The sequence below is a fragment of the Tribolium castaneum genome, chromosome 8 (genome assembly GCF_031307605.1).
Source record: "Tribolium castaneum strain GA2 chromosome 8, icTriCast1.1, whole genome shotgun sequence".
NCBI lineage: Eukaryota > Metazoa > Arthropoda > Insecta > Coleoptera > Tenebrionidae > Tribolium > Tribolium castaneum.
In genome coordinates, this window is record NC_087401.1 from 14,683,699 (window position 1) to 14,710,057 (window position 26,359).

Below are 26,359 nucleotides of genomic sequence, written 5' to 3' on the forward strand. Positions count from 1 at the left end.
CTTAAACAAATATGTTTCTGGTGAAAAAACAGCAACAGAGTAATATTTTCGGCCCAATTTTGTTATTTTTCTGTTCGAAAGAGCGAAATTTAGCGAAAACTAAATTTTGAAGTCTTTGAAAAGGCAAACATTCTACAGTTTTTAGCCTTATTTACTGTCCTACTTATTTTTGAAAATTTTCTTTAAATTACTCAGTTTCTGGTTACTTTAGCCACCACCGGCCACTAGATCTGCGTTTAGGCTGTCGCTTGGCGCCGCCCCCAATTAAACACAAAATTTAAAAACAACCAAGCAGCGTTCTCACGTTACCAAACAATTGTGTTTCTAGTAAATAATCACCAAAAATGTAATATTTTCGATTTAATTTTTTATTTCTTTGCCCAGTTTAACAAAATCTAGCGGAAAATTAAGTTTGTAAGCTTAAGAAATGAGCTTAACATTGCAACTTTATTCACTTTTGGCTGAAAAATGCGCTGAAATTCTTGCAAAAAGATAACTAACACAAAATTTCAACCCAGTTAGGCAATTTTCCAGTTCATTTTCGACAAAATTTCCTTAAACAAATATGTTTCTGGCGAAAAAAACGGCAACAGAGTAATATTTTCGGCCCAATTTTGTTATTTTTCTGTCCGGAAGAGCGAAATTTAGCGAAAATCAAATTTTGAAGTCTTTGAAAAGGCAAACATTCTACAGTTTTTAACCTTATTTACTGTCCTACTTATTTTTGAAATTTTTTTTCAAATTACTCAGTTTCTGGTTACTTTACGCCACCACCGGCCACTAGATTTGTGTTTAGGCTGGCGGTGGCGCCGCCCCCAATTAAACACAAAATTTAAAAACAACCAAGCAGCGTTCTCACGTTACCAAACAATTGTGTTTCTAGTAAATAATCACCAAAAATGTAATATTTTTGGTTTAATTTTGTTATTTCTTTGCCCAGTTTAACAAAACCTAGCGGAAAATTAAGTTTGTAAGCTTAAGAAATGAGCTTAAAATTGCAACTTTATTCACTTTTGGCTGAAAAATGCGCTGAAATTCTCGAAAAAAGATAACTAACACAAAATTTTAACCCAGTTTGGCAATTTTCCAGTTCATTTTCGACAAAGTTTCCTTAAACAAATATGTTTCTGGTGAAAAAACGGCAACAGAGTAATTTTTTCGGCCCCATTTTGTTATTTTTCTGTCCGGAAGAGCGAAATTTAGCGAAAATTAAATTTTGAAGTCTTTGAAAAGGCAAACATTCTAGAGTTTTTAACCTTATTTACTGTCCGACTTATTTTTGAAAATTTTCTTCAAATTACTCAGTTTCTGGTTACTTTACGCCACCACCGGCCACTAGATCTGTGTTTAGGCTGTCGGTGGCGCCGCCCCCAATTAAACACAAAATTTAAAAACAACCAAACAGCGTTTTCACGTTACCAGACAATTGTGTTTCTAATAAATAATCACCAAAAATGTAATATTTTTGGTTTAATTTTGTTATTTCTTTGCCCAGTTTAACAAAATCTAGCGGAAAATTAAGTTTGTAAGCTTAAAAAATGAGCTTAAAGTTGCAACTTTATTCACTTTTGGCTGAAAAATGCGCTGAAATTCTCGAAAAAAGATAACTAACACAAAATTTCAACCCAGTTTGGCAATTTTCCAGTTCATTTTCGACAAAGTTTCCTTAAACAAATATGTTTCTGGTGAAAAAACGGCAACAGAGTAATTTTTTCGGCCCCATTTTGTTATTTTTCTGTCCGGAAGAGCGAAATTTAGCGAAAATTAAATTTTGAAGTCTTTGAAAAGGCAAACATTCTAGAGTTTTTAACCTTATTTACTGTCCGACTTATTTTTGAAAATTTTCTTCAAATTACTCAGTTTCTGGTTACTTTACGCCACCACCGGTCACTAGATCTGTGTTTAGGCTGTCGGTGGCGCCGCCCCCAATTAAACACAGAATTTAAAAACAACCAAACAGCGTTTTCACGTTACCAGACAATTGTGTTTCTAATAAATAATCACCAAAAATGTAATATTTTTGGTTTAATTTTGTTATTTCTTTGCCCAGTTTAACAAAATCTAGCGGAAAATTAAGTTTGTAAGCTTAAGAAATGAGCTTAAAATTGCAACTTTATTCACTTTTGGCTGAAAAATGCGCTGAAATTCTCGAAAAAAGATAACTAACACAAAATTTCAATCCATTTAGGCAATTTCCCAGTTCATTTTCGACAAAATTTCCTTAAACAAATGTGTTTCTGGTGAAAAAACGGCAACAGAGTAATATTTTCGGCCCAATTTTGTTATTTTTCTGTTCGAAAGAGCGAAATTTAGCGAAAATTAAATTTTGAAGTCTTTGAAAAGGCAAACATTCTACAGTTTTTAGCCTTATTTACTGTCTTACTTATTTTTGAAAATTTTCTTCAAATTACTCAGTTTCTAGTTACTTTACGCCACCACCGGCCACTAGATCTGCGTTTAGGCTGTCGCTTGGCGCCGCCCCCAATTAACACAAAATTTAAAAACAACCAAGCAGCGTTCTCACGTTACCAGACAATTGTGTTTCTAATAAATAATCACCAAAAATGTAATATTTTCGATTTAATTTTTTATTTCTTTGCCCAGTTTGCTAAAATCTAGCGGAAAATTAAGTTTGTAAGCTTAAAAAATGAGCTTAAAATTGCAACTTTATTCACTTTTGGCTGGAAAATGCGCTGAAATTCTCGAAAAAAGATAACTAACACAAAATTTCTGCCAGTTAGGCAGTTTTCCAGTTCATTTTCGACAAAATTTCCCTAAACAATTACGTTTCTGGTGGCAACAGAGTAATATTTTCGGCACAATTTTGTTATTTTTCTGTTCGGAAGAGCGAAATTTAGCGAAAATTAAATTTTGAAGTCTTTGAAAAGGCAAACATTCTACAGTTTTTAGCCTTATTTACTGTCCGACTTATTTTTGAAAATTTTCTTCAAATTACTCAGTTTCTGGTTACTTTACGACACCACCCGCCACTAGATCTGTGTTTAGGCTGTCGCTTGGCGCCGCCCCCAATTAACACAAAATTTAAAAACAACCAAGCAGCGTTCTCACGTTACCAGCTTAATCCAATTTAACGCGCCACAATCAGCAGTAATCCTTTTTGTGAATCGGCACAATACGGCCGAGGACAAAGAAGGACACGCGTGTCTAGAACCCTTCCTAAGTGAAGGGATGGTCATCAGAGTGGACAGAAAAACTGATTATCGCATTCTATTATCGTGGCTTTCACAGAAAAAAGTTGTTTAATGCGAGCTTACCAATAAGCCCGGCTTAAATAATCCAAAAGGAAGAACTAGAGCTCATCAAAGGGTTGCTCGTGCGGCGTTGGCAATTACATCTAACTCCCCTCATTTTTAATTAAACTCCCCACTAAGAAAACATACTGGTGTTTTTTTGCCAATTAAGTTGGCACTTATTATTCCGGCCGAGCGAACTTGCAGCTGGTGTCTTTATTCCGGTAGGAGAGGAACATTACAGGAACTGTTTTTAAGACTCACAGTACCAACCATGTAAAACTAATTAAAATTCACGGGCTCAACGTCTATCCAACGATGAACGTTAACCAATCTAGTTTTTAGTATTTTTATTAGCGAGTTTAAACTTTCAAACGTTGAGTGGAGACATCTTGTATGCGGCTGGCTTGTTTCAACTTGACGAATATTCATGTCGTCGGTAATGAACTTTGCCTGGCGTGACAATGGAAAATTATCTACAGCGATTTAAGAAATTCGATGCTATCAAACCACTCGTATCGCTTACAACGCCAAAAACTCTCATTAATAACAACAGTTGATGAGTTTATGAAGACTTAATCGGCGGAAAGGAGCAACAGGAGGGAAACACGTAATTTTGAAAAATTGCCTATTTTGAAACTAGAAAAAAAAGTAGGGAAAAAAGGCGAATTTTTTTTCTTTATTTTTAATCTAAAGTGCAAATACCACTTATGAAAGTACTTCCTGTAAAAATTTCAAGTATATATTTCCAGTGGTTTAGGCTGTACATTGATAAGTCAGGTAAGGTCAGGTCAGGTCAGTCAGTCAGGACTGGTCTTTTTCTACAGAGATTTTTTTAACTCGGAACATACCCACTATTCCCTATGTTTAAGTTAAAAAAAATATACATTGCGAGTATTGCTAATCTCAAGCAGTTCAGAATTTAAAATAGTTCGTGAATAATATAGTTTCTGGCTAAAAAATGCGCTAGAATTCTCGAAAAAAGAAAACCAACAACAAAAATTTCGACCCATTTAGGCAATGTTTCAGTTCATTCTCGACAAAATTTTGACAAACAACTATGTTTCTGGTTGAAAAAAATGATTAAAATGGCAACAATGTAATATTTTTTACTCAATTTTGCGAACTTTTGGTCTAGTTTAGAGATTTATCGAAAAATTTATTCTAATAAAATAATAAAGACGAGCTTAGGGTCCCAGAAAAGTCAACAATTTTCAACCTGATTTAGTGATTTATGGACTTACTGGTATTTTTAACAAACAATTGTGTTTCTAGTGAAGAAACGCCAGAAATGTGATTTTTTCGACCCAAATTTAGCGAAATATTAAACTCTTAAGCCTTGGAAATGAGACTAAGCTTAGCTTTCGCTAAAGAGATAAATTAGAAAACTTGAAACTTTTTTTTGACTTTCGTCCTATTTTTAAAAAAGTTCGTGAATAATATAGTTTCTGACTGAAAAAAGCGCTGACATTCTCGATAAAAGAAAACTATCAACAAAAATTTCGACTCATTTTGGCAATGTTCCAGTTTATTCTCGACAAAATTTCGACAAACCATTGAGGCAACAATGTAGTATTTTTGACTCAATTTTACGAATTTTTGGTCTGGTTTAGAGATTTATCGAAAAATTTGATCTAATAAAATAAAAATAAATAATAGGAAAATTAAGAAATGAGTTTAAAATTGCAACTTTATTCACTTTTAGCTGAAAAATGCGCTAAAATTGTCGAAAAAAGATAACTAACACAAAATTTCTGCCAGTTAGGCAGTTTTCCAGTTCATTTTCGACAAAATTTCGCTAAACAATTACGTTTTTGGTGGCAACAGAGTAATATTTTCGGCCCAATTTTGTTATTTTTCTGCTCGGAAGAGCGAAATTTAGCGAAAAATTAAATTTCGAAGTCTTTGAAAACGCAAACATTCTACAGTTTTTAACCTTATTTACTGTCCTACTTATTTTTTAAAATTCTCTTCAAATTACTCAGTTTCTGGTTAAAATAAAAAATGTCTAAATTGTCGAAAAACAACTTTGATCCATTTCGACACTATTCAATTAATTTCTCACAAATTCCTGATGAAGAAACGCTTGATAAGGTAGAAACGCAATATATTCGGCTTAGTTTTGTAATTTTTTGGTTCGGCTAGCGAGATTTAGGATTAAACTATTGCACCATTTTAATTCTATTTTGGTGCTTTCACGGTTTGTTTTAAAAAATTTGGCGAAAAAATTTTCTGGACCGGTTTCAAAAGCTCACAAAAACTTTATTAAATTAAAAACAAGTATTTGTATTTTTGCATATTTTTAAACATTTTAACGTATAAAGTTGCTATTGATCTGAACATTCTGCAACTTTTTGTGGCAATAATTAGTGTCTATCGATCAGCTCAGTTCGAAAGATTTGTGTATGCTGAAGCGACCGTTTTTCGGTCTAGGCATCGGAAATCAGCGCCAGGTTGGCCGGATATAAAAGGACTGCGAAATCTCTCGGGAGGCGTCCTTTCTCGATCATTTCGACCACGCCACGGCCCCAGGAAGTCCCTCGAGAGCGTCGTCCGCTCCAAATATACGTCATACTCTCCATTCGTGCCGTAAAGACAAACAAAGATTAAACGGCGCAAGAGGGCGAAGATTTATCCGGCAATCTGTGCAAGGAGCGGTCAGATTTTCCGCACATCGTAAAATAAACACCTCGTTTACATGGTGGAAATGGTTTTAAGACAACCACTATTTATGGAATGAATGGTAGAAGAAGTGAGAGCCGACCTTTCGCCCCAGATGAGTTTTTTCAGACTCTCTCTGATCGATTCCCTATACTGGACATGAAAGGAATTTTGAACAGTGCGGGATGTGCAATATTATACTCGACAACGTTTATTTTTTGCCCCTTTCTGAGCTCTCGACGGCTAAAAGGCATTCCTCATCTCTGTATCGATTCCACTCGGTTACATCTTGTCGGTCTACCTGATTTCGGACAAATAATAAGGGAGATGCTTTGATTTTTCACAGATTAAATTCATTCGCCCAACTAATACACGCAGTGTAGGATTATATTATAACCTAAATCCTCATTTTATTGTTCCGTCTAAATCCCACATCCCTAAATTTAGCCGTTTACGAAATATTTAGGGTTTTTGAATTTTTTTTGGATTTGCATCTTCCAGTTCAAAATTCGATAACTCTGCCATTTTTTAAAATTTGGAAATATTTTTTAGCTCGTTTGAAAGAGGAAGTCTGGATCTTTCCTTTGGTGTTTTCAGATTTCTAAAAAATAATAACAAACCCCAAATGTTTAAAGTTAAGTTTTCAGAACTTTAAGCACCCATAACTCGTTTTTTTTCAAATGAAATGCCACAATTTTATTTCATGAAATCGTAGAGAATTTAATTCTGCATCGATCTGTATTAGCATTCCCTATACTTAGGTTTAATAGTTTTCAAGTTACAATAACTTTTTGTTGGGATTGAGAAATTCATTAGCCATAGGCCTTTTATCATAGGTTGCCATGGAAATGAGAGAAAAAATGTGAGATTAAAGTTTGTTAAACCAACATTCTATTTTAATTAATAATTTTGAACAGAGTGTGTCGTTTGTTTAATCAGAAATGTTTTTATGACAAACTATGCAAAAATAGCTGTGGTTAGTATGAAATTTTTTACAATGTCAAAAAAACCAACATAACTTGAAAATTATCACAGATAGGTATAGGGAATACTAATGCAGATCGATGCAGAAGAACATTTTTCTCCATCAAGTAAAATAAAAATTGGGACATCCTATTTAAAAAAAATAAGTTATGGGTACTTGAAGTTGTCCAAACTTAACGGTAAAATTTTTGGGTTTGTTAACTTCTTTTCCAATTTTGACACACTGGAGAACAGATATAGACTTTCTCTTTTAATTCTCCAAATATGATTTCGAAATCTCTAAAACTAAGAAAATTACCGATCTTTTAAGCGACAGGTGCACATCCAAAAATTTTCAAAAAAATCTTAAATATCTCGAAAACGGTTAAACTTAGGTATAGGGAAAGCTGATAAAAACTGCCTTAAAATAACTCAACTAATCCATAAACGCAGTCAAAACATAACTTTTCATTTAAAATAAGAAAGTTTGTAGCGACTTCCGGTATAACGGAAGTGCCACCATCTTGAAAATATTTTCATTGGACAGAACTCATTGGATTATGGCTGAGTACCAACTTTGAAATAAATATCTTTATTAGAACTTTCAATACTTCTAATGTGAGGTTTAGACGGAACGCCTAGTTGCTAGTTTATATTATAAAGATTCCCGTTTCAGTCGATGTGGTGGCAAAATTCAGGTGGGGAGTCCGTCAATTAGTCATAATAACCTTTTTCTAGTAAGTTTTCCGCACCGCCTCCAGGAAGAAATTAAATGTAGAGATCAAAGCAACATTTTGAAACACGCTCATGTTATATTCATAAAAAAATGCCACACCAAAAAACATCTCGCGACATATAAAATGTGTATTTATTAGGCATCATGTCCACATTTGAAAGCAAACCGAGTCCCCTTTTAAAATTTCATAAGCATATTTAATTCCCATTTAGAAGCTTTCTTTTTAATACGTAAATTAGAAGTAGGACGGAGAAGAAAAAACCGTGCCGGGAATGTATACCTGAAAAGAGATAGTCGTGTCGTCCTTCCTGGTGGAAAACTTTCAGACAGGGTCAAATTGAATCAATGGGAGTTGAGACAGCTCTTCCAGGAACTTTTCCCGGAATTATTAATGAGCACTGGTTGGTTGAGTGCTCCATTTAATATTTGGATGACCATGTTGAAAAAAATATGAAAAAATGTGTGTAAAATTTAACTCACAATCAAGTTAAAATCTTAACCTATATGAGAAAATATTCTTGCCTGATCGAAAATCATATTTTTGTTCCAAAATCTTACAACTGATCGATTGTGTTTCACATTTATTAATTATTTCTTTTATTTTTTTTATTTTGTCAAGTCTTCGTACTACTCATAATATTTTGCTCCTTTATAATGTAGAGAAGTATTACAAAAAAATTTTAGTGACGGCTAATAAACTATAATAAGCCATACAGTGGCTCTAAACAGGTGGGTAAATAAACATTTTTGGAGAAAGTATGCACTTTTTTGAAAAATGTGTCCTGTCAGAAACGAGAAATGCTGTAATAATTTACGTTCTACGTTTCCGTTTCGTGAATAGACATAGAAGTCAATTAGTTCCTATTTTTTACTAGGTGGCGTTTGAAAAAATAAAATTTTTTGTTTTTCTCCTGTAGTCTTGATTTGGTTTAAACTTTTTAAAACTGGATCTAATATTTGCAAATGAAGTTAAAAGACTGCTGCGCTCTCTAGTGATTAATTTTGGGATCTCTTTTCTGCGATAGGGCGAGTTAGATCATGAAATAACAAAATTTGGGAAAATTGTATTCGCTGTTTCACGAAACTTTTGGCAAAACGTTTGCGAAAAATTGCGTAGTTTTTGTCATTTTGACACTTTTTGATAATTTTTTGACTGTCCTTCAATAAAAAACAGTCAAAAATCGTTCACCACGAGATGTTTTTCGTAAACTTTTCAAAGAGCTCTTAAAATTTATGAGACGATAAAAGCAAAAATCCGGCGACTTGATGGGAAGATAACAGTTGGGAACTACCAGGAAATCGTTCGAGAATATTTTTCTCTTTATTTTCTTTCGAAAATTCTTTTTTTTTGACTCTCACTTGGATTTCTTCAGAGAAAATCTTATATAAAAATGTATTGTGTGATGATACATAATTTTTGTTATCATACTTCCATTCAGACGCATTCAATTTTTAATAATAACGCATAATAATAAGAAAGAGGAAAAAAGGTTATTTTCCGCTGACTAGTGATTAATGGTCGATACCGTGCAGAGCACTAACGAGCGACATCGAGTGAGTGCCTTTAATAGTAGAGATAAAAAAGCACTTATCAATAAATGCGTTGATCACAATATTTTTTCATTTATTTTGGTGACAAAATTTGAAATTAACACCAAATCAAAATCAATTTACCTCGATTTATTTTGACTTCAATTTCATTAAAATTTACTAAATGCAAAAAAATTGCGGATATTTAATAATATTTCAGTTGTGGGTAATTTAAAAGTGATAAAGGTTTCAAAGGCAGGCATATTTGAAATTTAATTTTAAACTTTGTTTTCTTGCCCGGCGCATCCACCATTTTTACAACCTGCTGAACTGAACTGAATATGCACTGAATTTTGAGAAATTAGAGAAACCATAAAAAAAATCAAAGAATCACGTCTAAGTCTTTATATTCATACTAATTTTATTTAAGAGAGAAATTCGTTGCAGACTATAACGAATCGGTTTAATGAACAAAGTAGTTTAAATAACTGTTTAAAAGCAGCAGTCACGTGCCCCCGAGCTAAACAAATGAATTCCGAGGAGCAGTAGTTGTAATCATAATGTCATCAGCGATAATCAAATCTGGCGACAAGCCCGTGAGCACGGCACGGCCTCTCTGTATTAAGGGGTGGTATTTCGAGGCGCACGCCCCGGGCCCAAATCAGCAACGCTAAAACAATCCCCGGCGTTGCGGTGGCCAGATTTTCTAATTACATCAAATGATACACCGAAACTATTCGGAAAGGGTTGTTGGCGAGAGAGGTAGCTAGCAAGGGTGAAAGAGACACGGGGGAAGTTGACGCCAACTCCGCGTATTATCAACAAGAAACTTGGAATATTACTTGAGATAAGCAACTAGTTAACAAAATGCAACGACAGGAAGTGCCACATTTTTCACCAAGACGTTAATTATAAACTTACTTTCTGTTCTTGTATTATCACCTTGTATATTGCTTGTAAAAAAATCAAAGCCTTGCATTTCGGTCATAATAAGGTGACAAAATTAAATTAACAAGAAATTATGTTTTACAAACTATGGTTTGACTTGAAAAGTTAAAAAAGTGGCGACTAAACTTCGTAATTTCGTGTGATTTCGGTCGTAAAATATAAATAATATACTATAAAAAATAAAAAATTTTAACTGATTTTTGATCATCTATTCATTGTTTGGTATGACAGCGAAAAAATGAGTTGCAAACCAAGAAAAATGAGATGGTACATTACCGTGTTAATGGCAATGGGGGGTGACGACATTACAAAGGGTGTATGACTCGATTTTCACTTCGAACATTAAATTACAATAACTTGGCAACTTTATTTCATCTTGCTTATGTGGGTATATATTTTCTGAAATCAAAAAATCCTCGCATTTCTCTACACAAACGTGTATATACGTTCAAATCTACATTCACTGAGGCTAACTGATTTGTTTGCTCATTAAAAAACGCGGGAATAAATATTGAATTTAGGACAAACTAGAAAAAATTTTGTTCAATTCGTACAACTGCAAAACTTGTTCGGTGCGCTCACTCGTTATGGCAAACATTATGCTTGTTAAACAAAATCGGTATTTCCATTACTGATAACGTATTTAACTTTACGTAACTGCTATTTTGCTTTCTAGAAGGTTAAATTCCTTTGATTGAAATCCTCCAAATTTTTTATTGAAGGATTATTTGTCTGAACTAAAAAGTGACTAGTTGGTTTCAACTATAATTATAAATATTTTGTAATAAGTCTCAACTGGATTAAAAAATTTAAAGTGCTAAAATATTAATTTGTAAACTAAGGGCCAGTTTATAGAAAGTTGAAACGTTTAATTTTGTGAATGAGAGCATCTGATTGGTTCAATTTCGTCACGTGATCACTAAATCAGGCATTTAATTGGGGATTAAATTAACGTTTCTTATAAACCGACCCTAAAAAGATGTCTTTTTCCTAAAGCATATTACATAGTAATTTTTTTTATCTGATATGAGCAATATGGTCATGCAGTCTTTGTCAATTTAAAAAACAACTTTGCCTTAAGTGCTAATTACAGCAGTCAAAACCGTTTTTCTGTAACTGCTTTTTAGCTCAAGTTATTTCGATTTAGAGTTAGAATTATGACGTCATAACCGCCTTGCGAGTATTTGGTCCAATAAACAAATAGTTTCTGATTTTTTAAGTAAATTTCGAGAAAGTGGTTAATTTTTTATTTATGGAAAATGTGTGATAAATGTTTAAATATCTGGCAGATTTTTGGTGATCGAGAGAGTTCTGTTATGACGTCACAATTTCTTCTGTGGCTTATTTATTAACGCAGCCAATTTTGAATAGAATCTACTAGTATCAGACAAACGATATTTTCAATTGAAAGATTTCACATATTTCGTATTTTTGGTAATATATTCTTCGTATTAGAAATGTACTTTTTCGAAAGAATCTTATTACTACAACGTCATGGTCAAAGTGACAATGTTGTATCGCAACGAAGTGAAATCATTTTTTTTGTATTTAGAACTATTTCATTATTTTGTTATCATTTTTATAAGTTTTATTCATTTTTTTTTATTTCTTCTGTTTCTTTGTCTGTTAATGTAACTGGATTAAATCGTAAGTTATGTTTCCGAGTGGTGTAAAAGGCTCTATTTCCATTTTTCTATTCGTGCAACTCGAGACAGATTCGGGTCTGTAATCCGCCCGGCTATAAGTTGGTATCCGGCGTCCATCTTTCGTTAATTCAGCACCCATTTCAGGTCCAGGTCATGAAAAGTCTCTCGAACACGAGCGGTGATGTTTCAACATCGCGCCGGATTAGCAATGTAGTCTCAAACTCTCACAAAAACAGACCAAACCGCACATCTAAGCGGATTCCACTAGTCACAACGAATTATTAGGTGCGTCACCCTCTTGTATTCGTGGCGTCGTCTCTTTTGAAAATCGATGCACAAAGTGCCGACTGTTGGCGCTAATCCGCTTACTTATGTACGTATCATCGGTCCTTGCCTCAGCTCCATCAATTAAAAACCTACTGTCAAGGTCGTAAACATTTCCATCTTTCTGGTAATGGCATTGCTAAATCGTTTTAATCTGGTTTTGTAATGACGCCAGCTGCGACCTTTAACAAACTTTTCCTTCCTCTGGTGAAATTTGCACAATGTTAAACTGATTAAACAAAGCTGAGGTTCGGCGCTCGGATCTTTCCTTTTTACGACACTGCAAGATCGATATGCAAGGAAGGAGACACGTTATCGTATATCCCGGACTCCACGGGGTGATTACGGCCAGAATTGTTATGTTTATGTTTGTATTTGCGTTTTTACTTTTGCGTTTTATTATTATGGCCATTCAAAACCTATTCCTCCTTACGACCGCTCTTTAATTCATCGAGGAGAAAAGAACACGCCGTTAAGCTTCCGGACTTAACATCACGTCATAATTTATCTACGAAACTCAAGGTAGATCCCTACTAAATAGCTTAGTGAATCATAAGGGACTGTCTTATAGATACATAGTCCTTATAGCTTTACTAATTCACACCGACACCGAAATTCGGGTACCATCACATGCATGAATTAACCGCTCACATTTTGCTAATTAGAATTCACCAAAGGACTATGTAAATTTAAACGTGTCTTAAGATGCGTAACAAGTCAGCTAGGGCTCAGACGGCTCAGATTAACACGAAAAATTTACTTTTAAAATTAGTACCAACACAAAATACATGGAAATGGGCGCCAGGATCCTCCAGTTTTTTTCCTTTTAGAGCAATACTCGGAGGGCAACAACGCAAATTCCAAAAAGAAAAAGTAATACTGACAAGAAGCAAGGTGAAAACGACTCAATTTAATTAATGATTTGAAACGTTTTCCTCTCATTTCCTACAACTATTAAATTATTGAAAGTGTCAAAATAACACGTTTTTTGCAATTAATTTTAATACTCAAAGTTGTTAAGTTCATGCAGCCATTTGTTGTGGTAAAAAGCAGTGAAGTCGCCGGATTTTTGCTTTTATCGTCTGATAAATTTTAACAGCTCTTTAAAAAGTTTTCTTCAATGAGGTAGGTAAGAAAAATATCTTCTGGTGAACGATTTTTGACTGTTTTTTATTGAAGGACAGTCCAAAACTAATCAAAAAGTGTCAAAATGACAAGAAACTAAGCACTTTTTTTTCAAAAAAAAAACAATTTTCCCATATAGCTATTTCATGATGTAACTCGCCCTATCGCAGTTTTAAAACGTTTAATACAAATAAAGAATTAAAAAAAACAAAAATAGCGTCTCACACAACTGATTATTACCGTATTTTGAATGATTTTACCACTTAGTACAAGTTGGAAAAATGGTGGATGCGCCGGGCAAGAGAACAAATATTAAAATTAAATTTCAAATATGCATGCATCACTTTTAAATTACCCACAACTGAAATATTACCAAATATGCGCCATTTTTTGCATTTAGTTCTCTAAGTTGAAATTGAAGTCAAAAGAATTCGAGATAAATTGGTTTTGATTTGGTGTTAATTTCAAATTTTGTGACCAGAATAAAAGAAAAAATATTGTGATCAACGCATTTATTAATAAGTGCTTTTTTATCTCTACTATTAAAGGCACTCACTCGATGTCGCTCGTTAGTGCTTTGCACGGTATCGACCATTAATCACTAGTCAGCGGAAAATAACCTTTTTTCCCTTTTCTTATTATTATTCGTTATTATTATAAATTGAAATGCGTCTGAATCGAAATATGATAACAAAAATTATATATCATCACACAATACATTTTTATATAAGATTTTCTCCGAAGAAATCCAAGTGAGAGTCAAAAAAAATGAATTTTCGAAAGAAAATAAAGAGAAAAATATTCTCGAATGATTTCCTGGTAGTTCCCAGCTATTATCTTCCCATCAAGTCGCCGGATTTTTGCTTTTATCGTCTCATAAATTTTAAGAGCTCTTTGAAAAGTTTACGAAAAACATCTCGTGGTGAACGATTTTTGACTGTTTTTTATTGAAGGACAGTCAAAAAATTATCAAAAAGTGTCAAAACGACAAAAACTAAGCAATTTTTCGCAAAAGTTTTTCCAAAAGGTTCGTAAAACAGCGAATACAATTTTCCCAAATTTTGTTATTTCATGATCTAACTCGCCCTATCGCAGAAAAGAGATCCCAAAATTAATAACTAGAGAGCGCAGCAGTCTTTTAACTTCATTTGCAAATATTAGATCCAGTTTTAAAAAGTTTAAACCAAATCAAGACTACAGGAGAAAAACAAAAAATTTAATTTTTTCAAACGCCATCTAGTAAAAAAATTAGTAATTAATTGACTTCTATGTCTATTCACGAAACGGAAACGTAGAACGTAAATTACAGCATTTCTCGTTTCTGACAGGACACATTTTCAAAAAAGTGCATACTTTCTCCAAAAATGTTTATTTACCCAACTGTTTAGAGCCACTGTATGGCTTATTATGGTTTATTAGTCGTCACTAAAACAATTCTAGCACTGGAATATTTGTAAAAGTTTTAAAAACTGTCGTTAATGAAGGAGGTTCGAAGCTCGTTCCTGGCACAATTCTTTTTTCTTTTTCTTATTCCTTTTTTTGTAAAATTAATAACAAAACAAATTTAAATGCAAGTATTACGAAGTAGAATAAGAAGTTCATTTACGCCGTTTTATCAATAATTTTAAAATACAGGCTTATTTTTATCATCCTAGGTCAGCGGTTCTCAAAATTTGGGACCACAATAAATTCAACACATTTTTTTGGAAAACTATGCATTCTATTCAATATTCGCGAATTTTACTTGATCGTTTTGTTTTACCATTTTCTATCTACCTTTTTGCTAATCCATTCCCTAACACACTGTATAATAAAGAAATTGAAGAAACACAATTTAAAAGAAAGAAGGTAATAACCAATAATAATATTAGAAGCTTTTTTTTGGTGCCAATAATACATAATACTCATTCCAGCTGTCTAGATCTATAATAATCGTTAGGAAATTATAAAATAAATCCACGAGATCGCATTGAGAGTTTTGTTAAAATTTTATTAACTTCAATTATTATTTAAAAGATAAATTTATTCAATATTTTTTTAAATCAAACGCAGGATCAAAGTGGTAATTAATTGTAGTTAATTTAAAAAAAAAACTCAGTGCTAAATTTTTCATTCCAAAAATTTCTCGTTTCTGGCGATTTTTAACTTGGGACACCCTGTACTTTTCAAAACCGGTTAATTCCCTTGTCCTGGCTTGTCCTTGCCCCATTTGCTTGTTAAATATTAAGCGTTTGAAAAGTGTGGTCGTCGTTGTGACGTCGTCGCAACCCGACCTTCAACTTTAAAGTGACGTCCCTTCATTCCGTTTAAAAATTTGATACTGGGCGTGTCAGTGCTGACGTCACCGATCCAGTAGGCGTAGGAAAATCGGTTTTTCCACGCAGAAAACTCAATAATAAAAGTCAGATCGGGCGTAAACAAAGCCCACTTTGCGTCGCTTAATAGTCCTCATTTCGTCATTACCTCGCTTTGAGGAGGATTTTTTCCCTCTTAAATATCGACATGTTGACATAACAACATCCGAAAGTAACCTGTATAATGAAGCAGTACGTACGTAATCACCCTCATCTTCCTCATCAAAGGGTGCTGTGGCGTAAAAAAGTCGCATGGCGCCGCGTACATTTCCCCACTCTCTTCTTTCTCACGAGCAATTTACGTCATTGCCGATGCGCTTTTGTCGCCGGAATAAGTGAGTGTCATTAGTTGTAGCATGTCTTTGTTTGTTTGGATTTTGCTCGTGTTTTTTGCGAGGAAGGGCGATGTTTTTACCTTGTGCGCTTTATTGACACTTTTCGTTGTTGTTGTCTTTCGACTGAATTTAATATTGGAGTGTTTCAAATTCCGTTTTCAAATTTAAAAATGCCGAGATGCGAATTTCAAATATTGCTTCACTTACTTGCATTCTTATTCATATTATTAAAACGAAGAATTCTAATTTGGAAAATTGTAACTAAAACGCGCCGAGTCGATTATGGTGGAGGCGCCGGGACAAAATTAAATATCCAGCGATGTGCTGTAGGTTGTTCTAAATGAAGTGAGAATTTTATTGTGAATGCATTTAAACTGCCATCAGCTATGAGACATTTCGAAAAAATTTTAGATTATCCTTTAAAAATTAAGTTGCAATAATTTCGAAAGTTTCAAGACTTGTTCGAATGAAAAACTTGTTAGGTAAACATGTAGTGCAAAAGTTTTGAAGTTGTTAATAAATTGGAGCAAATATTTTAAGGCTTGATAGTAGTAAAGTTCAATGGAAGTCAAAGCAACTCAACTCATCTTATCCGAATGTTTCTAGATTTTGAGACATATTTTTTACACTGCTTTAAAGTAATTGTGTTAAAATTGTGTTATTGTGTAACAACAGTCGCAGAAAAACGTATTTCCACAAAAAATATTTAAAGAAAGAAAATAATTGTTATGTCGAAGACAACACCCAATTTGGCTCTAAAAGTATATTTTTACTATATCTCTCAAACTAGCAATCGCACAGAATTCAGTGTTTGTTATTAAATAGTTTACATTTTTCTCTATGTCTGTAATTTTTTTCACAATTTTTCTTCAATCCTTCTAATTAAAATTAATTAATTAATTAAAGACTACTATAAGCAACGCTTAGATTTTGCTTTGTGATAGAAATCGGTGAAAAATTGTCACTAGTCCCACAGAATAATCAATAAAAAATTACAAATTCCAATAAACGTAATTTTTATGATAGCAGAAATCTTTATTGGATTTTTTTGCTCTAAAACATCATTTAAGCATCGTTGTTTTACAATAACTCCAGAATTCATATTTTTTATTATTTAGTTTTAATTATAAAGAAGAGTAGAAAAATTATGAATCAATTTACATACATAAAGAAAATTATTATGTATTTAACCGTGGAATTGTTTCCAAAAATTCTACTTAAAAAATTTGGTGAATTTTCCGCTACAATTAGGGAAACGTTCAGAAAACAATTAATTTGATTTCAAAAACATGCCTAAACTTTAGAAAAAGTCTTCTACTTATTCCCTAATTTGGTAATTTTTTGACATTTTTTAACGAAACTTTGCTAAATAATTTCGTTTCTCGCTATAAAATGTACATGAAAAAGTTCGTAAAAAGTAAAACAACTTTTGATTTAATTTCAAACACGAACTAAAAAATTGATAAAGATTACATCAATTTCGATCTAATTTGGTAAATTTTTTGAGGACAAAATTTTTAAATAAATAAATGTAAACAAAAAAAATTATCAAATTTTCTTGCTTGATGAGTCTTTGACTACTTGGTTTCAATAAAACCGTTCGTAGTAACTTAATTTCAAGCTGCAGAATACACCAAAACGCTCAAAAAAGGCAAAAGTAATATAAGTAAAATCAACACAATTTTCATTTAAAATATCTGTTCTTTAGCATTTTTTCGAAATTTCATTTAAAGTGAAGCTAAAAACTGGTCCAAATAGAATTGTTTGTTTAAAAGTTCTTTCATTTTTCTATCCTCACTGAAATTACCAACCTATTTAGTTATCACCATAAAAATAAAATGAATTATGTTGTACTATAGTGTTTTTCATTTTTTAATTTCAAACTCAAAACTCTTAAACACCGTGTATCAAAGAGAAAAAAAATTATGCAAACAAAGAAATTTGTAAAAAAATTCCAAAAAATTAGGAAAAACAATTTTATCTCAAAACCATGCTTAAACTCGAAATTTTTGGATAGATTTGGTACTTTAAGGCTTCTTTTTAACGAAATTTTGCGAAATCATTGTGTTTCTCACTGTAAAACTTACAAATTTCAATATACAATTAATTAATTTTTTGAGGAACAAAAACTTTTTGTTAAAAACTACGTGCTTAAACACTCGATAAGGGCAAAAAATGCTATTTTTGACTAGATTTTAATAAAATTATTCGTGATAATTGCAATTGCATTTATTAAGATCTAGCACAAATTTGAAAAAATAATCAAATAAGCCTTGGAAAAGAAAAATCAACATAATTTTTGACTAAATGTGTCTTTTTTAGCTATTTTTTGACGAAATTCCACTCAAGGAGAAGCTAAAACCAGGTCAAATGTTTCGCCTGTTCAATTTTTTTTTTCCATTTTTTAACCCTATCGGATTTAGCAAGCTATAAAGTGCATAAAGACCACAAACACCTTGTATAAAAAAAAAATCGAAAAATCAAGCTTTAGAGCTTTAGAGAGTGTGTTAAAGTGTAAATTATCATAAACTATGTTTTCCCTAATGGATTATTGTACTCGTATCATAGTAAATTGGATTATTTGATTACTCTAGAATTTGGCAGAGCCTTAGTCTAAAATATTATAAACCGTTTTCGTTTTGACGAGGACGCTGTAAATTAAATTTCATGTTAAAAAAACAAGCTTTATTATCTCTAAATACAGGCGAGTTGTTCGTGCCGCGCTCATGTCAAAACAAACGTTCCTAGGTCGTATAACACAATTAAAATGAAAATTTAATAAATGTAAACGCAATAACTCCACACCTGATCAATACAGCGCCACCCACCTGACTCCTAAAACCCGACTTATTCACCTGTGACGTCTTTTTTAAATATTTCACGCCTTGTCGTTGTTTCAGGTGGCTGCGAGTTCAAAAAGTCGTGGATCGGCAGGTGGTTCTTGAGTGGCGTTCCTAATTTAATCTACATCAACTCAACTCACATAGAAACAAAAGGCGAATGCTACGAAGAGCAAGGCGACAAATACCTCGTCTACGAAAAGTAGCTCTAAAGTTTGACTTTTATCGAAACACACTGTATGCTGTTTGTTTTGTAGGTCTGACAATTGCTACAGGTGTATGGCGATACACGAGAAGCACGAAACCGTTCTCCAATACAAAGAAAGTGAGTGTATTAGATAAAATTGAATCCAAGACCGGAACTTAATCCTTTTTCAGCGTTCTGTGAAGTTAAAGGCTCTTTACAGGATATCTGTTACGGGATAACCGGAGATGCACCCTTATACAGCATGTTCCGTAAACATCCGGAGGTTAAACCAGTGGCATGTCCGTTCAAAAGTGCCCCTTTTACTTTCAGTTATAACAGGGGCTCGGGCGATTGCAGCTATCCGGCCAGCAAAGCTGAGAGCTGTACGGATGACTCGAGGCTGGTGCTCAAATATCAGGCCTGTCCTGATGTGCCCTCCACGGAAAGTAACGGTAAGCAAAATCACCTACGTCCTTATTTAATATTTAAAGATATTTAATTTTTAAGCAAATAAATATAAATAAATATGAAAACTTCATTTGCTATCGATCGGTCAAAGTAAATAAGACGCCAAAGTGCCGGTTTAGGGGCCGGTTTTATTGAAAATGTTTGATTTCTTTAAAAAACTCAAATCACATCAAAATCTATAAAATAGGATAGGTTTCATTTGATTTTGAGACACTTAAAAAATTGACCGATTTTAAGGGGGGGGGGTGTTAACTTTTTTTAAATTCTTTTTATTTTCTCATTTACGCCTAAAATATTCGAAAAAATGGAACTGTTTTGATCCATACCTATGCAAAATGATCCGAGGAATCGATTGGCATCGAAAAAATTGCCAAATTCCCAATAGTTTTTTGGTTATGAATTTTTTAAAATTTTAACAATTTTTGCATTTATCTGCAATTTGCTCAAAAACTATTAGTCGGAGAACAATATTTTTTTTTGAAAAAAATAGATAATTCAAAGAGCTTTCCAACGATAATAAACTTCATGGGGTTATCTCTGATACTGCCGTAGCTATTGCTCAAAAAATGTTCCGGGTACCCAAAATCGACAAAAATTGCGACGAAAAATGAAAAAATCAAACATCAAAAAATCGAACATATAAACCTTTTTTGGACTTTTAACAACTCTAGAGAATTGTAAAGGCATATATAAAGACGAAAAAGTATGATAGAACGAATTTAAAAAAAAATAATTTTTTCATTTTCTTAGGTAAATTATTACTCAGGAAATTTTAGCAAAAAAAAATCAAATTTTTAAATCTCATGAAAAGTTCGTATAATACAGAAAATGAGCCGCTGAATTCAATGGAACAAACCGCATTGCTCTACGACTTTTAGTTTTTGAGTTATGAATTTTTTTGTTGGATAAAATTTTCCACTATGACAAATGGCTACCCTAAATTTAGGCAAAAAATCTTAAAATTTTAATTCTTGTGAAAAATTGATATAATATGTAAAATGAGCCGTAGAATTCAATCGAACAAACCGCAATGCTCTACGGCTTTTAGTTTTTTTTTATGAATTTTTTTAGTGAAAAACTTTGATCGCCTCTGTAGCCGGAACCGTTGCCCGGAGCGGCTCCGGATTTGGTCGAAAAAATAGAGAAAATTAAGCTCTATCAGATGGTTTTTGTTCGTTGCTCTAAGTCTTACAGTTTCCGAGAAAAACGCAAAGAAAGGTTTCCATTTTCACTTTTTTTCAATTTTCAACCGCCAATTACGGCGAAACTATTAGAGTTATCGAGAAACGGAAAAACGGAGGATAACCGGAATAAAAAACTCTACAAAATGGTATAGGACTCAAGGCGATATCTCGCAAAAAAAATTTCTATTTTCAATCGCCGATTACAGCCAAACTAAAAGAGCTAGGAAAAAACGCTTTTTTCCATCGGAAAGAGCACATCAAAATCTATAAGATAGGATCGGTTTTATTTGATTTTAAGACACGTTAAAAATTGACCGATTTTAAGGGGGGGGTGTTAACTTTTTTTAATTTTTTTTATTTTCTCATTTACGCCTAAACTATTCGAAAAAGTGGAACTGTTTTGATTCTTACCTATGCAAAATGATCCGGGGAATCGATTGGCATCGAGAAAATTGCCAAATTCCGAATAGTTTTTTAGTTATGAATTTTTTAAAATTTTACCAATTTTTGCATTTAGCAGCAATTTGCTCAAAAACTATTAGTCGGAGAACAATAATCTTTTTTGAAAAAAATAGATAATTCAAAGAGCTTTCCAACGATAATAAACTTCATGGGGTTATCTCTGATAGTTCCGGAGCTATTGCTCAACAAATGTTCCGGGTACCTAAAATCGACAAAAATTGCAACGAAAAATGAAAAAATCAAACATCAAAAAATCGAACATATAAACTTTTTTTGGACTTTTAACAACTCTAGAGAGTTGTAAAGGCATATATAAATACGAAAAAGTATGATAGAACGAATTTAAAAAAAAATAATTTTTTCATTTTCTTGAAGGTAAGTGTTATTACTCTGGAAATTTTTGCAAAAAAAAATCAAATTTTTAAATCTCATGAAAAGTTCGTATAATACAGAAAATGAGCCACTGAATTCAATGGAACAAACCGCATTGCTCTACGACTTTTAGTTTTTGAGTTATGAATTTTTTTGTTGGATAAAATTTTCCACTATGACAAATGGCTACCCTAAATTTAGGCAAAAAATCTTAAAATTTTAATTCTTGTGAAAAATTGATATAATATGTAAAATGAGCCGTAGAATTCAATCGAACAAACCGCAATGCTCTACGACTTTTAGTTTTTTTTTTATGAATTTTTTTAGTGAGAAACTTTGATCGCCTCTGTAGCCGGAACCGTTGCCCGGAGCGGCTCCGGGTTTAGTCGAAAAAATAGAGAAAATTAAGCTCTATCAGATGGTTTTTTGTTCGTTGCTCTAAGTCTTACAGTTTCCGAGAAAATCGCAAAAAAATGTTTCCATTTTCACTTTTTTTTAATTTTCAACCGCCAATTACGGCGAAACTATTAGAGTTATCGAGAAACGGAAAAATGGAGGACAACCGGAATAAAAAACTCTACAAAATGGCATAGGACTCAAGGCGATATCTCGCAAAAAAATTTTCAATTTTCAATCGCCGATTACGGCCAAACTAAAAGAGCTAGGAAAAAACGCTTTTTTCCATCGGAAAGAGCACATCAAAATCTATAAGATAGGATCGGTTTTATTTGATTTTAAGACACTTTAAAAATTGACCGATTTTAAGGGGGGGGGGTGTTAACTTTTTTTAATTTTTTTTTATTTTCTCATTTACGGCTAAACTATTCGAAAAAGTGGAACTGTTTTGATCCTCATCCGTGCAAAATGATCCGGGGAATCGATTGGCACCGAGACAATTGCCAAATTCCCAATAGTTTTTTAGTTATGAATTTTTTAAAATTTTACCAATTTTTGCATTTATCTGCAATTTGCTCAAAAACTATTAGTCGGAGAACAATAATCTTTTTTGAAAAAAATAGATAATTCAAAGAGCTTTCCAACGATATTAAACTTCATGGGGTTATCTCTAATAGTTCCGGAGCTATTGCTCGAGAAATGTTCCGGGTTCCCAAAATCGACAAAATTTGCGACGAAAATTGAAAAATCAAATATCAAAAAATCGAACATATGGACTTTTTGTGGAGTTTTAACAACTTTTGTGGGTTGTTAAGACATAAAGAAGTCCATGAAAATTTGCTGGAGTGAGTTTAAAAAAAAAATTTTGTTCATCACTTTGAAGGTATTACTCAGGAAATTTGAGCAAAAAAATTGAAAATTTTAAATCTCGTGAAAAGTTGGTATAATACAGAAAATGAACCGCTGAATTCAATAGAACAAACCGCATTGCTCTATGACTTTTAGTTTTTTAGTTATGAATTTTTTAAAATTTTACCAATTTTTGCTTTTATTTGCAATTTGCTCGAAAACTATTAGTCGGAGAACAATAATTTTTTTTGGAAAAAAATAGATAATCCAAAGAGCTTTCCAATGCTTATGTGCTTGGCCCATTTCAGTGGAAGAACTAGTATGTCTAGCTGTGTGGAAGGAAGGTTCCACCCGCTACCTCATTGGTCGAATCTCGCAAGGCAATCGCAGAAACCTGATCTCAGACGAAGACCAATACCGTTGCTTCATTTACCAAAGAAACACCGAAAACGGAAAGACTGTCTACAACATCGCCCAATCGGGCGACGCCACGTGCAACGGCCTCCAAAACGCTTTCGAAGGAAGCAGAACAATGAAACTCACCACCGTGGACAACCACCACAACAGGTGCAAATTTCCACTGTGGATCACCGACCACCACACCTGGCTGAGTCTGGACCACCACAAGACCTACAGATTCAGCTCGAAGAACGCAACTTTGAAGATTCTGGACGACGAAGCGCCCAAACCGAACAAAGTGCACCAGAATTACGCGTTCGATTTCCAGGAATTCGGATTCGAATCGCAAGATCAAAGGCAGCAGAACTCCGATATGCGGTTGGTGTGTCATATGATCCTGCAGTCGCATGATCACAAGAAAGTTCAAATTGTTGCTCATATTACATCCGGATGGTAATGGTTTTTAGCGAGAGGGGAATTGGTTGGATTAACGCGATTTTCGGTTTCAGTGACAGCGGCTATGTTTGCATGATGTTCTACAAGAGGGACTCCAATGTGATTGAATTACAGCAATCAGGTGATAGTTTTTCAAGTTCGAGGGTTTGCGCTTATTTTTTTTATTTGCAGAAAATTACGCAGAGAATCCAGATGATGCTTGTGCCAATTTTAACCCGACCACAACCCCCTACACGACACTGATCAGTGAGTTCTATTGAAATAATTACGCTCAACATGATAAAAAAAACAATATTTGGAACATAACAAAGAAAAACAATAGCAAAATAAATAATAAAAATGAAGAACAATTTGGAGATAAAAGTAAATGAACGAATAATTTTTTGGAAAAATTTTGATACGCAAATAAGAATGGTGCATAAACCAATAAGACATTTTTAATACAAGGTTTTTTTTAATAAATGGGCGAAAATAATAAGGTGATACTAGAGGAATAGTAGAGACAAAAATCTCAGTTTTACAATTTTTTGAGGGTTTTTCAAAATTTCATCATATTAGATCGAGGATAGTGTTATTTTTGCCTAAAATTTTGTCAAAAAAAAGTCTCAAGAACCACCAAATAAGGACTCAAAACTTAAAAAATTATTTTAAAAATTGTTTTTTACTTCTTTCAGTAACTTTTATCAGTCTTTTTTTTCCTAATAAGGCGCAAAACCATCAGAATATGTAAAAAATTAAGTTACGTTTCCCTTTTTCAATATATCTTGTGCAAAATGGTTGAAAAAAACATAAAATAAAGTCTAAATTTTAATTATTTTGCTTTGCTTAGGCGTTCAGACATGTTTTCAGTCCAAAACTCAATGATTTTGGAACAGTTTTTCAATAAAAATGTTAAATTAGCAAACTAATGGGTTTTTTTGCCTTTTTTGAACATATCAGCACGTTTTTGATCCAAAATTGTCTCAATTTTTTTACATTTTTTACAGTAAATAACGCAAAATATGACGAAAATATGGTTATTTTGCCCCTTTTTGGTTCTTTTCTTTTCTCGGATGTTTAATGATTAAATTAATGATTTAACCAAAAATTATTTTGCAAAATTTCGTCAAAAGTTACCAAATAAAGTCGGGGATGGTACTCAAAAATTACATAAGTATTTAAAAAATGTTTAAGGTTAAGAATTACTCAGGAATGCTGACACGTTTATTTTTGGTAGATAATTTATTGTCTACGTTTCGCCACCTTTTTGGGGCTTCTTCAGGACAATAAATAGGGAACTATTCGTGTAGTGTGACGGAGAACCATTTTTTTTGTGAATTTTTTTAGATTTTCTTCAGAAACTTTTAACAGTGTAAATAGTTACTTATTTTGAAATTAATAATAAGCCGCAAAATAATCAAACCAACTTAAATATGAGGTTACTTTTGTCCTTTTCAAACTATTTTGTGCCAAACTATTTTTTGCGCAATATTTTTACAAAACGGTCGAAAAGTTAGATCGAAATTTTAAATATTTTTCCTGTTTTCAAGCATTTAGGACATAATTTTAGTTAAAATAACGCAATTATATTGTAAAATTTCGTCAATAAAAACGTTAAATTACCAAACTGGGCCTTAAATGAGCTTATTTTTATCTTTTCATTCCATGTCAGCACGTTCTTGATCCGAAAAAAATTATAAAAGTAGGTCTAAATTGAAACTATTTTTGCGGTTTTTCGTTAAATTGGCCAATTATTTTGAAAAATTTCGTCAAAATAAGCTGGAAAATCAGAAAATTGCTTCAAATATGGGGTTTTATTAAATGCTCAATCACCAAACTAGGGCTAAAAAAATTTTTTTTTACTTTTTCATACCAAATCGGTACATTTTTATCCGAAAACTTTAATTTCCTTCCAAATAAAAAATATAAGGTGGAAGATTTATAAAAGTAGGTCTAAACTGAAACTATTTTTGCTTTTTTTCATTAAGTTTTTTCGGTAAATTGAGCAATTATTTTGAAAATTTTCGTCAAAATCAGCTGAAAAATCAGCAAATTGTTTCGAAAATGGGGTTATATTGACCCTTCAGCACCTTTTTGTGCCCAAAATTTCAAGTTTTATGGCGAATTTTTCGTAAAAATGTAATATTTGCTTTCTCAAACAGCAAAAAAATTACCGGAAAATCATTAAACAGTTTTCTTCATGGTGTTTTTCCGACAAAATCAAAATTAGGACGAGCCTAACGTCTCTCAATCTTTTAATCTAATTTCTCCAAAACGTATTTATTTTGCCAAATTTTATCAGATTATGTCGAAAAATCAAATGCTTGATAACGCTCAAGATTTTCAGAAAAACTCAATTATTTAAAAAAAAAGCAAAACGAAACGAAAAATCACTTCACAGGATAGGTTTAAGTGAAGTATTTTTGCCCATTTGGAGCGCTTGGAAATATTTTTAAACCAAAATGCAATTGTTATCAAAATTCCACCAGAAACAACCAAATTAGTGTCGAAAATAATTTATAAATATCAAAAAATTAGAGTTAGCGGACTTTTCAATTTTTTTATTTTTAGCCACAACTTTACACACGAAAAAGTGCCCCCACCTCGGCCGCTACACTCTATTCAACCCAATTGCATCAAGCTCGGAACAACGTAAAAAAAGACAACAGCCAGGTACATCTACCACGTTATCATTGTTATCACAAAACCAGCTGAAAAATCTCAATTTTCAGACGACTCTGGCTCCTCTAATCAACTCTCAGCCGATTGTTATTCCCACAATTACGAGGCTTTGGCAGTGGGCTGTGGCGGTTCTCACGGCATGGAGTTCCGGTCGTCTTGCGCCCAACAGACCATCAGCGGTACGTTTGCAAAAACCTCACTTGAAGGCTCTA

At 32.9% G+C, this 26,359-nt stretch overlaps 1 protein-coding gene across 2 annotated transcripts in view; it reads left to right on the plus strand.

The window, feature by feature from the left end:
• The window catches only part of LOC103313387 (uncharacterized), a 233,663-nt gene that overhangs the window by 203,081 nt on the left and 4,223 nt on the right, over positions 1 to 26,359 (plus strand). Inside the window, exons 3-10 of one of the 2 annotated variants that reach the window (XM_015980877.2) lie at positions 18,774 to 18,915; positions 18,971 to 19,038; positions 19,092 to 19,352; positions 22,940 to 23,483; positions 23,540 to 23,607; positions 23,658 to 23,732; positions 26,037 to 26,138; positions 26,177 to 26,326. In XM_015980877.2, the coding sequence (XP_015836363.1) occupies positions 18,774 to 18,915; positions 18,971 to 19,038; positions 19,092 to 19,352; positions 22,940 to 23,483; positions 23,540 to 23,607; positions 23,658 to 23,732; positions 26,037 to 26,138; positions 26,177 to 26,326 (1,410 nt within the window). The remainder of the gene's footprint in view (positions 1 to 18,773; positions 18,916 to 18,970; positions 19,039 to 19,091; positions 19,353 to 22,939; positions 23,484 to 23,539; positions 23,608 to 23,657; positions 23,733 to 26,036; positions 26,139 to 26,176; positions 26,327 to 26,359) is intronic. The other variant, XM_015980878.2, reaches the window with a different exon arrangement.